At 38.1% G+C, this 12561-nt stretch overlaps 1 protein-coding gene across 5 annotated transcripts in view; it reads right to left on the bottom strand.

Moving 5' to 3' along the window:
• The window catches only part of zgc:173742 (DNA topoisomerase I, mitochondrial), a 47782-nt gene extending 35230 nt beyond the window's left edge, over positions 1–12552 (bottom strand). The window contains exons 1-7 of one of the 5 annotated variants that reach the window (XM_049575399.1): positions 12424–12552; positions 8210–8476; positions 7786–7916; positions 5857–5911; positions 5161–5207; positions 1559–1678; positions 73–160 (exon numbers count right to left, since the gene is read on the bottom strand). In XM_049575399.1, the coding sequence (XP_049431356.1) occupies positions 73–160; positions 1559–1678; positions 5161–5207; positions 5857–5911; positions 7786–7901 (426 nt within the window). In that variant the 5' untranslated portion in view covers positions 7902–7916; positions 8210–8476; positions 12424–12552. The other 4 variants (XM_049575398.1, XM_049575402.1, XM_049575400.1 and 1 more) reach the window with 4 other exon arrangements.
• Positions 12553–12561: the final 9 nt, after the last annotated feature.

Genomic DNA, 12561 nt, shown 5'->3' with positions numbered 1-12561 from the left:
TTTCTAGCAAACTTCATACAGCAGGAGTTAGTACTGATGGAGACAGATTACCTGGGGAAGACAGACATTTACCTTTTCAGTTCTCTTCTTTGACTTCTTAATCTGAATTTCCACGTCACTTTCTTCTTCCTGCTTGTGTCGCTTATTTTTCCTCTTTGAGCTGCAGGTACCCACAAGACAGACAGAATACGAAGAGCTTACAGAGTTTGGAAAAAGAAATGAAGGGTGGAAGTTCATAAACTACCAATTTTAAATATTCATAGACAAATGTTAACACGTGTTTCAAATGCCAAAACAACTCTGTTAAGCAGACTCTTAATATTAAGAAAAGGCTAGGTGTAAATGTTTTCAGTTCAGGCGATCCACAGCTCAAAGACCTGGGGTCTCATTTATATATATAACCTCTGTGTACGCACAAAACAAGGCCTGAAAGAGGCGTATGTCACTTCCCACGCAAAAGCTGGGATCTGTGCGCTCCTGTACTGAAACTGTGACCATGCATACAAACATTTTGGAGACGGGGAAATCGGCAACGCAGATGGTGAGGTGGTGATTTGAAGATACATTGTAGAAATTAAATGTGAGAGGCATCGTATGATGCATCTCATGCATTTAATATCACTTCATATCAAACGTTACTTAAAGATCAACTTTATCATGAACTTTTAAACCAGCAGTGTTATTTATGCATGTGCTAGTGAGCCATAACTTTTCCACATGCACCTTTTAATTGTACAAAATATAAGCCAATTAAATTCTTTAATCAAATACTGCTCAGTATTTAACCAAAGCTGTCTGAGCACATTCCCCAGCCCCAGAGCACCACTGGCACTCGTGGGCAATCGTGAAGAGAACTGAAGCTGTTGAAATGCACACATATAGCATGAAAATGATTGCAGAACAGAGCGTCAATAGTTCTTAATAATATCTTCTAATACTTCTAATAGTACTAAAATTGGTGAAATGAACACTACCATGCGCGCATAGCATGCACTGAAGACACAGCAGTGGCTGCCACACACACTCTACCTTCTCTAGTTACCTCAAGTGCATCTTCACCACCTGCACATATGGATTGTGTATATCAGCAAAGTCTGGAAATGACGGCAGTGACTCACACAATCATTACACTCCATATCATCATTATGAGTCCTAATAACGCAGGCCAAATTCGAATGTTCACCTATCAAATTTCAATTTCCAAATGATATCGCAGGGTGGGAGATAATACTGATCATCACAATCATTTTGTCTATTTCTGTAATCATATGAATACCACGTAAAGCAACCAATAACCAGCAGGCTCATTTCTATGCATGAACATTCACAAGGTGCTTTGCACTGACCATTTATATTTGAATGTGGGCGTGTAGAGGATGGAATATGAGGCTGATCCATGTGGACAATTTAAAATTGATTTGGGATTTATAAAAGGTAATCTCGCACAGGCAGACGACCATTTCAGAAATCACAATCATTTTTAGCTTTTGTGCACATGTACACTTTCAGTATGCATCCTACGCACTGTTTTAAGAATGAGAACCCTGGTCGGACTCACGTAGGTGTAGCAGTGGAGTGTGAAGGGCCTTCCATGGGCTCATCCTTAACTCTTTTCCGTTTCACCCCTTTCTTCTTGGCAGTAAAGTCATCATCCTCTGGCTCCTGTTTGACTGACTCTCTAAACCACAATAGAAGAGAGAACACTCATCACCCATATACAACATAAAATTAAGTGAACTTGTCATCCTAATGTTGTTGGTTGCTTTTTTTTCAGTCAGACGTCTGCTTTGTAGCCTTATGAAGATTCTTTTCATATTTCTAAACACAGCACATGGCAGACTGCAGCTTTGAAGTTAAGCTTGGAGTAAATAAGTCACCCCTCTTAAACTCAATTCATTTTAAAACCATCCCTATTTGGCCCTATTGGTATCCTCCTTTCTTCAATGTTGTTGTAACAAACACACTTCTGCAATCTTACTCTGTTTTTCTTAATTTTGTCTGTTGATTTCGAATTAGCCCCTACTCAACAGGCTAATAACAAGGCAGAGTAAAAGCTTAATGGCGCTTTTTCACTGCTGTCTGCCTCACTGCTGGCTACAGAATTAGGACAAAATTACCCTGCTATGCAGAGCAGAGAGAGAAAAAATCTTAAGCACACAATGACGACACACTGACCACAAGAAATCACACATAATTGTGGTAATTAAGCAACATTATCAAAACAGTAATGATAATGACATAATTACAGCAATTAGAAATAAAAAAAAATAATTACACAACTGCAAGCTTGGATTTCCCTGCAGAGTGAGGAATTGGTGGGTAGGGAAATGCTCAAATTAAGAAATCAACAAATTAGAGACACCATGGCTAATAAATAACAGAGTTCTCTTTCTCTTGTAATAACACTTAGTTAAGGGGGAAATGGGTGAAAATGTAAAGCGCTGTAGCACATAATTGTCAAACTGGCTTACTGAATCTTAATTACAAGCCCCTATGGCAGCAACTGCCAGGTACACATCGTTTCAGCCTAATCCACTCCCTCCGCACTTACACAGTATGACCCCTGATGGCTTCTGATTAAGAGTAATGAGCCTTCCCACAGGTATGCTGCTCTCTGACTCCGGCTTGTTTTTGCTGGAAATGCTGTACATGTTGAGTTCAGACGCAAAATGAAGATGATATGGGACCTTTGTTTTACCCCTGGAGGAAATATGTTTTGGACATAAACAGATAAAATATAAGGAAAAATGTTCCTCCAATTTTATTTCTTAAAGGCCTAGTGTGTGGCATCTAGCAGTGAGGTTGCAGGACTGAAACTTCTCCGAATGCCATTCGTGTAAGAGAACGATTGTGGCTGACGCGAAAACGCAAATGGCCCTATTTAGAGAGAACATGCGGACTCTGTAGAAGAGGACCTGTTCCTGTGGGGTACAGCAGCACGAAACCCGTGAGCTTGCCTGAGAAGGACTCATGCACAAACCCGCTATTTTTAAATATCCCATGGTGAGAGACTCTCACTGCAGCCTGTTTTATTTTGTTCTGAAAATGTCAGCGTGCAGCATCATTCTGTGGACTATAAACAAGGTGCAGACTGATAAAGGAGGAAATACAGTGAGTGCTGGACGGAGCAGTGAGTTACAACAACCCCGCCCACATTTAAGAGTACTGTTTGTGGTGGAAACGCTAGGGTCTAGGTACCATGTCTGAAGGGTTACTTTTGGTTCCAAAGGTACCATACCAGAAGTGTTTGATGGAAACGGGGCTTAAGGTAACAAAAACAATTCTTATTTTCAGGTGATTATAAACTAATTAAAGCACAGTTATTAATATTTTACACCATTTTTATCTTTGCATATATTCAGCAAGTGAAGTTCCACTTTAATACAAACTTCTAACCCATTTGCCCTGTATAGCGTCCTTTACAGCAGGTGCTCACAGGAGAAACTGTACAGCTCTCAAGTAGGCCTGTCACGATAACAAATTTTGCAGGACGATATATTTTCCCAGAAATTATTGCGATAAATTATATTATTGTCAATGTCTTTTTGAGACCATTTTTCAAAATATAATGAAAATATAGCATAATAATGCAATTACACCCTTTCAAAGAGAAATAAACTTTTATTTCTCAATAATATTTAACATTTGAATTGGAATGTGAGGAAGAAAATTAAAATATCCTAAATAAATAAAACAAAACAACCAAAAACAATAAATAAAATGAACTGGCGATATACTGAGGTCAGCAAAATTATTGAGTTCATTTTCATTAATTGTACGATTAATTGATTTATTGATTATTGTGACAGCACTACTCTCAAGTGCATGACAAAATAATAAAAATAATAAATAAATAAATAAATAAATAAATAAATATTTATTAAATAAATTAATAATAATAATCCTAACCACACTTAAACAACTCAAAAGTCCATTCATACTTTGAGTGCTTATTCCAATTTGCATGACATTTTTATGAAGACATCATGCTGACAAAAGTTAAACTCTTCCTATAAAACTACAGGAAATTATGGGCCAAATACAGCCTCATTTACTAAATTGGTTCCAACAGGTTCCCTTTGCATAAGGCTTTGTGCGTCAGTTCCCATCAGGGACGCAGAGATTTTTATGATCACATGTGAATGCAGAGGCCCAACTGCCTGTCTGCAGGTGTCACAATTTGTCACAATCACATTCACGCTGACACATAAATGCATGTAACCTTTGCAGTAGGCTCTGTGAGCCAAAGCTCTTTTCATTTTCACCACAAATTACACATATTTGAGATGCCTTTTCTGTAACATTCTCTCTATTCTCTCTCTCTGTTCTATTTTTAGTTTACATCGCAAACTTAAGTGTGTGCTATAGCAAAGCTTTTCAGTTCAACTGCTCAATTTGTAGATAAGGAAAAAAGAGTGTGTGTAGGATGGTCATGTTTTTTTCGGATACTGCACCACTGAGCAAAATCCATAAAAAGCCATACATAGGAGGTTGGGTCACTGCGTCCTCTGACATTTACGGTCTGTGGTTCTAATAGCCTTATTTCTTCCCTAACCCTGCTGCAAGCCCTTAACTTTCCTCCCTGCATGAAACCCACTCAACTAGCACAGTTTCCACCTGAGCCTTTCAAGAAGAAAAAAACTTAAGAAAAACATTAAAAGCCAAAATTTAGAAAAATAGTTTATCCAACTGACATCTCCTTCAAGATGTCACTTGCTCGCTGTATTGGGCTGGGTTAAATCCAAGCCTGGGAAACAATTCATTAACAACTCTGTAGAAACACTGCTGCGAGACAGATTCGACACAGCAGGCCTTCGGCCAAAGCCTGCCATCCCGGCAACACCCAGCTGAGCATCCAACTACTCAAACCATGCATTCTCATTTATTACTTCCCTGACAAGCCACAGATATTTGTCTTCAGTGCAGAGTAAAATTAATTTTGTGTGAGACAGCTTAACACATTGTATAAAATGGGAATGGCTTTTGTCCATGGCCCTTGAACATCAAAACGCAAGAATTAATTTCCAGCACCTCAGGAGGAAAGAGGAAAAAAAAGAGGAGAAAAATAAGATTTCTGGCAGTATGGCTCCGTGGCAGCTTGTCAGTTTATTTTCTCGGCCTACAATGAAATACAGTCTACTGGTATGACTTCATCCCTACCTGGGACTGCTGGGTGACTCCAGAGTATCAGTCTTAGGTATCTTGACCTGAGGGGATGACATGCACTGAGTTCAACACAGCATGACTGCAATTCAAGAGCATGCACTCAGATGGCCTATGAACACTAACACTTACGTAAACAAATGTATGCATTAAGTCTTTAAACATTCGTACAACAAGAGGAGGTCATATCATATCTTCGGGCTTCTGGGGAGTACATTTATCATATTTTGAATCTTGAAACACGTAAACATGTCACCCACATCCTTATCTGAGGCTGTTGGTTAGAAGCTGGGATAATTAAGATAAGATTAAGATAAGAGTAAGATAATCACTTCCACTGGTCTGAGTATTGGTACACAAATATTCCCTGCCAACGATGTGGGGATCTAATAATATGGAGGTAACCTAGTTAGGACAAGCTGCTGCACACACTGCAGCTATGTGTGAGCTGGGGTCAGTGGGTAACTGGGGCTGGAATCTTCACCCTGATATCTGACCTGCTAACTCCAGATAGCCCACGAGTTCTGGGTGAACTCACATGACCACCACCACACCTCCCCCTGGTCAAGATGACACCGAATTTCCATTGAGATGTTCTAAATTGGCCTCAGACTAAAATGAACATCTGCTCAAATTTTTGCCACGTCTAGCCCTGTGCAGCGCAGGGAGGAGGGAAGAAAATGAGCCACTCACCTTCTTATGAGATTTTTCATTATCGGTTTTCTCTGTGGATTTAGTTAACTTGGCACTGTTCATCAGGATGTCAAGGCAGGACAGGGATGAAAATGAGGAGAAAAGGAGGTGAAAAAAAAGGCTTGTGAGTGATGCAGTATTTGTAACACAAGATTAGTTAAACTACAGTTGGTAACTTTTATGACAATAACTTTGTGTCATGTTTGCTGAAACTGTCACTATGTTCTGAAAGAGGTACATGAGACAGATACTTTTCCTGCTGCTTTACTGTTGCACACATAAAACTCTTGCTGTCAGTCACGTCAATCACTGTTTGTGTGGTCAAACTGCCAAATTAGGCAGCAACAATCAAATACAAATCAAGATTATCAGTCAAAAAAGTTCAGAGCGCTCAGAAGGTTCATCTAATCATGTGATGAAGGTGCTCTTTGGTGGGAATGGTGATATCAAAAAAGGGAAATCCAAGGCACTCTTCTTTAAATGTATAGAAAGCCTTTATTTAAAAAATGGCTGTTTCACATAGAAAAGGTTAAAACATGATGAAAGTGGGTTATAGCCCACATGTTGCAGCACAAAAGCCTTCTTGGCTGCCATTGACAAGCAGTGATTAATGTGACTGACAGCTGTGTAAGAGACTCCTTGGCTCTGACTAGTTGTTTTTGTTAGCCATTAGAGGCTCTACAAACTGTAAAGAAGGCAGAGAAGTATGAAAATTTTGCACAGATTATTTGCAATAACAGCTTTCAGAGAAATATCGTAGAACTACAAGGAGAAAGCTGCTTCCCCTTTCATCATGACATGACTGAAGAGGCCCCTAGGAGCAACTTAGAGCTGCACTTTTATCATGTGTAGGCTTCACATGCAAGCACATAGGCTGATGTTACATTCATGTCTTTCCCCGGCTGGTATCATTCTAGTCAGACAACACTATAAAATGCCACCAATCACACAAGCTGTGTCTCGGAGGACCCCCTTACAACTCTGAACATGTTTCTTTTCAGCCTGACCTTTCCACCCTTCAGGGTTGAATGGAACATGAAATTGAGCAGCAATTATTCCACAGCCATGTTCATTTTTTTTTTATTTTGTTTTATTCAAAATACCACATTTTGAACATCCGACTAAAGCAGTGCAATATTAAAAGTGAGAGGCCCTTTCATGCTGAGGAAAATTTGTTCCATGAGTCTTGTAGCTGATGACGATAAGTTAAACCTTAATCAGTTATTCAGTCAGTGTGCCATGAAATAACGAGGCTAGCTGTCACAGAAAGCTGCCTGCTCCACTGCCAGTAGCGCTTACAGGTGTCTATTCATCTCCCCGCTCTCATCAATTACACAAGCCAATGACAGATCACTCCACATTCATTTGTCTGCTCACATATGCATGGTAATAAACGCATCAGATATCAAGGTAAATTAATTTATTCATATGAAGATGGAGTACCCACTGTACTCAGTGAAATGAATGCATGCACTCAATGCCACCGGCCTGCTTGACAGCTCAACCAGCGTAGCATTCGCTCACTAACTCTTTTTTTGTGTCTGTCCCTTTAGTAGCAGACACATACTGCCATATGGCTATCACTCTCATCTGATTTATCAGCACTGCAAGATTTTTTTTTTTAATCCAAATTAATTTGTCTCCATATTTGAACAACATGAAAGGCAAAGCTACTTGCAGGATCCATGCAAAGAAACAGCTTTGATGTGTGGCCTGTGCTGATGCCGAACAGATGTTGGATGTGCTGCAGTCAGCTCACATGCATACATTATTAAGGAGCTGCTCTAACTTGACAACTATGACGGGATAACTATACAGGTAACTTATTTGATAATGGCACTTGACTGAATAATGAAGCGCTGGCTAAATTGTGCCTGACAGCAAATCATTTTTTCTATACATTTTTACTTTGTCTCACACACTACTCACTTGTTCTTGATCGTGTCTCCCCAGGCACCAGCGCTTTCATTGTCACTTAGCCTTTTCAGCTTCATTGCTTTGTGCTTGGCCTTCACTTCTCCTTTAACGTCCTTCTCTCTTCCCATCTCTCACATGGACCTCTGTGAACCACAGTGAACATTAAACGGCTGGAAGCAAACACACTTACTCAAGGTTAAAAAAAAAACAACAACAAAAAAAAAAAAAACAAGGTTCACGCATTATAAATTAAAACCGCCGAACGCTTAAGCTTTTCCAAGTTAGCTAATTAGCTAGCTAACATTAGCCAACGACGACACAAAAAAGCTAACTTTAGAGTAAGTTAGCTAAAAGAAAATATCTCTTATTTCGCGTTGGAGGAAGATTATATGTCTCTAGGGAACTCTAACGTTACAGTATCATATGAGTCGCTCACCACCTGCAATGTCGACAAATACTGGAATATCTTTCATGGAAAATACAAACTTTTTAGGCGGTTAAGTTCACTTGATGGTCACTGCGGAATCTCGCCTGGTTTAGCGGGCGGTGTGCTGAGCAGCAGCTAAGCACGCGTCAACTCCAGCTGACTTCTGATTGGCTGAGGAAGCTCCGTGGGTTGCCAGCACCAGTGCTTCAAGGGCTCTGGTTGCCAGGTTTGGGTGGTGTTACGTCGTCATTTGTGACCCGTGTGATAGTCTGTTACCTGTAGTGACAGGACATAGATTCCACCCAGTGAAACATTTCTTTGAAAAGTTAAAGTTGACATAGACGTACATTTTTATGGACAAAATCCTGAAATTGCTCCCATTTATTTTGGTTTTGTATTTTCACATGTGTGCTGTGGAAAGATACTACTAAATATGACATCATTCTCCATTTACTATAGAAATATTAGATGTGGGTGTTGTGATTGCTGTGACAAAGATTTTACTACGTTTCATCAATCTTTTTTTACTTCTTGCCAAATTTCACATTCACAAATGTAAATTTACAAACAAAAAACTTAAAGTCTTTGTATTTGTGAAGGAAATAGAACAATACTTGTCAGTGATTTATTTCTCATGACACAAAAAAGCTGTCAAAACAATAAATGTATGCACTATCTTAAAATCTTTAAGTGAATCTTTTGTCATTAGTCTCTTATGTCTTTATATCTACTTTAATTTATGTTAGATTTGTTCTGTTGTCTTTTGTTGTTTGGTAGTTTTTAATATTGGTTTCTCAGTACTTGGATGTGATTTTGCTCACATTTTGTTTCTACTCACACTGTATGTTAAAAGTTCAAAATGAAGAGTATTTAAAAAAAAAAAAAAAAACTGTCATCACCCTGTGTTGACAGGATAACTTGTTTCAAACTTCATTTCCCATTAGGGTTAGGGCTGGTTGTGGTCACAGTACATTATGTTTATATATATGAAGCTTTTAAAAATCATTATCATTATATCAAACTGCATTTAAATTCAAACTTATAAGCCATACTTCATATTTATCATAATTTTATTCTTGTCAGGGCAGAAACCATAGGTTGGTCGAAGTCGTAGTTCTGCAAATAACAAGTCTAAAGTCTTTGCGTTCAAGTCCCGAGTCAAGGCTGACCAATCCCAAGTCCAACCCCTGGTCCTAAACTGTGAGTTTTGAGCCCTAAACAAGTCATAATGCACTCTTCACCAAATTTAAAGCCATTTAAACAACCAAGTAATAATATATTAAATTTGCAAATACTATGAATGCTTTTTAAAATGTATATGTGTATAAGGTTTCTTAAAACAACTGAGACTAATCATAAAAAAGGTAGTGCTGATGTGGCACTGTCATAGCATATAGCATCATTAAACAGTACCACAACAGCTTGAATTTTGTATGTTTCTGTCCTGCCTTGTTCTATAATCTAAATGTAAATGTCCATGTTGTAAAATATATCATATACATGCCTACCTTAGGCCTACTTTTATCCTGTGGGTTTGGGGAAGGTATCAAGTATTTTCAAGTTAAAAAGGCTTAGTTTTGGGACGTTGGTGGCTTAGTGGTAGAGCAGGCGCCCCGTTTACAAGGCTGTTGCTGCAGCGGCCCGGGTTTGAATCCAGCCTGTGGCCCTTTGCTGCATGTCATCCCCCCTCTCTCTCCCCCTTTCACGCTTACCTGTTCTGTCCATTAAAGGCAAAATGCCCCCCCCCCCAAAAAAAAGGCTCAGTTTCAAGTGAAGTCCTGAGTCACTGCTGTTAAAGTCCAAGATTAATTGCAGGTCTTTTTTGATTTTGTCAAATCGAGTCCAAAGTCATCAATGTCACTCGAGTCTGACTTGAGTCCAAGTCATGTGACTCAAGTCCACAACTGTGGTAGAAACTCTGTCAATCAGCAGTAAGACTATTATAAAGCTCCTCATTAAAAAAACAAGATCATGATTTTTGATCAGTGGCTTCTTCTGACCTGATCTATGGGGAAACGATAACAGATATTTCAGCAATAAACTGATTCATAAATTTCAACTTCCCTTGACCAAAAAAAATAAACACTGAAATACATAAAAATAGTGTAAAGGTCATCGCACCTCACACAGACTTTTTATACTGCAGTCATATAAGAACTTGCAGTGGATGAAATAATTGAGTGGCCCCTAGTTACTACATCCCAAGTATTGATATATCAGCCTACAGGGAGGCAGATCAAACATTATCAAATAACACAGGACAGATGGTTGATGTTTTTACCTTGGCAGAAGGGTTCTGATAGAGGAGGAGTGTAACTGTTTGTATAGATTGTTTCAAGAAATGCACTTACGGGTTACATTAAAGAAGCAACGTTTAAAGAAATGTTATCATTGAGTGGTTGCTGCTGGCTCAAAAACCTTTGCAATCTGGAAAACCATAAGTAAGATTCTATTCTCACAGTTCCTCTCAATCAAATACAGGTAAACTAAATCAGTAATAATCAGTGGTAGCATAAAAATTATAATACAAAGATGTTATGAGTAGTGGAGGCTGGTTGTGCATGCATCATTTTCTGCCTTCTTGTTTTCAGTTTATTAATTTATCTGAGTAATATTCAGCTGATGCATCATAAATAATGTTACCCAAATCTTAGTCAATAAATAGAATAATGCCAATGAGCAGAATCTTTCCAAACTAATGCATTATACAAGTGAGGGAATGAACTCCCCACTGCCAACAATGTTGTCTACTGATACTAATACTGCTTAATGAAAATACCAAAATACAAGTGCTGTAATTAATTTATGTGCTGTCTTATTGTTTTGACAGCTGCCATAAAAACTGATGAATTTGGGTCTCAGTGGGTCAGTAAGAACATATTGTTTAATTGTGAAATCAGCAGACAATATTCATGACGAGCTGTCTGCCAATTCTAAGAACAGTCCTTTCTTTCCGATATATTAAATTTTGATAATATTATCCTTCTGTCAACATTTTTGAGCTACAGATTGTGACAATTATTCTCAGTCATTTAGGTACGTATTTCAAATCATCCTTGACATTTGTAAAACCGTAAGTGCATTTCTTGAAACAATCTGTACAAACAGCTACACACGATGGATTACCTGTAAAAGCTCATAACTATTCAACAGAGAACCAGTATAATACATTTGATCAACATGACATTAGCAGCTGATAATGTAGGAAACAGCAGCCAATTGTACATAATCATTTGCATGAATGTGTCAAAGCTTTTGAAATTTGTTCAAAAGCATGACAACTTGCTTTCATGATGTGCAGAGAGATTACAGATCAGGGAATAAAACACCCAAAAATAAACAATAAGTAAATAATAATTCATGGGCACATGAAAATAATAACATCAGATTGAAGAATAAGCTTTAAAAATAACGTATTTGATAGCTATAAAGCCAAGTTTTGGTTCTGAATATATTTTCCTAGCAAACAAATAAGTTTTATACAGCCATCAGCTGTCAACTCTGTTATCAGGATGAGCTGATGAATAAAAATAAAAAAACAAAAACAAAAAAATATGAATTTGCTAAAGACACAAAACACTAACAAACAACAGAACAACATGTTTGGAGTAGCAGCTATTTAAACAAGTGTAACATTGCTTCTATTTCAAATTTACAAATTAATATTAAGACAAATATCTGTGTATTTATGTTGTTACATTGACCTGACCTCTTTTACTTTTATTGCTATGAAAAATGTGAAAGGGTCTATCCAAATGTGTTTTTATTTAACAGAGGATATTCAGCTGACCATCAGTAGATAGCCTTGTGGTGACAGCTATTATACAATGTGGTCTTATTGGTCATTTTGAACACAAAATTGTTACACTTCCTGTTACAGATATGTAGTCTATTCCCTTTATTCACAATGCATCAGATTCAGCTTCAATGGTCAAGAATGTGTACAAATACAAGAAATGTACTTCTGTTTTTTTTTTGTTGCCCTTAATGTACAGTGGTTTAGTAACTATTTAAACTATAAAAATATAGAATATGCTGGTGATATGGGTGTTTGGTGTTACAGGGTTATTGTGCGGGGTTTTTCCTGATAATATAGACTGGTGTTAAATGTTCATCTATAGTGACAATCTGTTGAAAGACATTTATATGTGTGTATATATATATATATATATATACACACACACACACACACACACACGTATATTATATAGTTTTGTGTATACCACCTGTCCTGGACCTGCAGTCTAACCCTCTCACTTGTTGCCATGACAGCTGTACTGTCTCTTTAAGAGACCCGGAAACGGTTCCCTCCTGTGTGTTCACTGGTCGCGGGGCCCAAACAGACAGCTGAGCTCCCTCCT

Source organism: Epinephelus fuscoguttatus, linkage group LG4 (assembly GCF_011397635.1).
Source record: "Epinephelus fuscoguttatus linkage group LG4, E.fuscoguttatus.final_Chr_v1".
Lineage (NCBI taxonomy): Eukaryota > Metazoa > Chordata > Actinopteri > Perciformes > Serranidae > Epinephelus > Epinephelus fuscoguttatus.
Note: the sequence above shows the minus strand (reverse complement) of the source record. Positions and strands in the feature narration are given on the sequence as shown.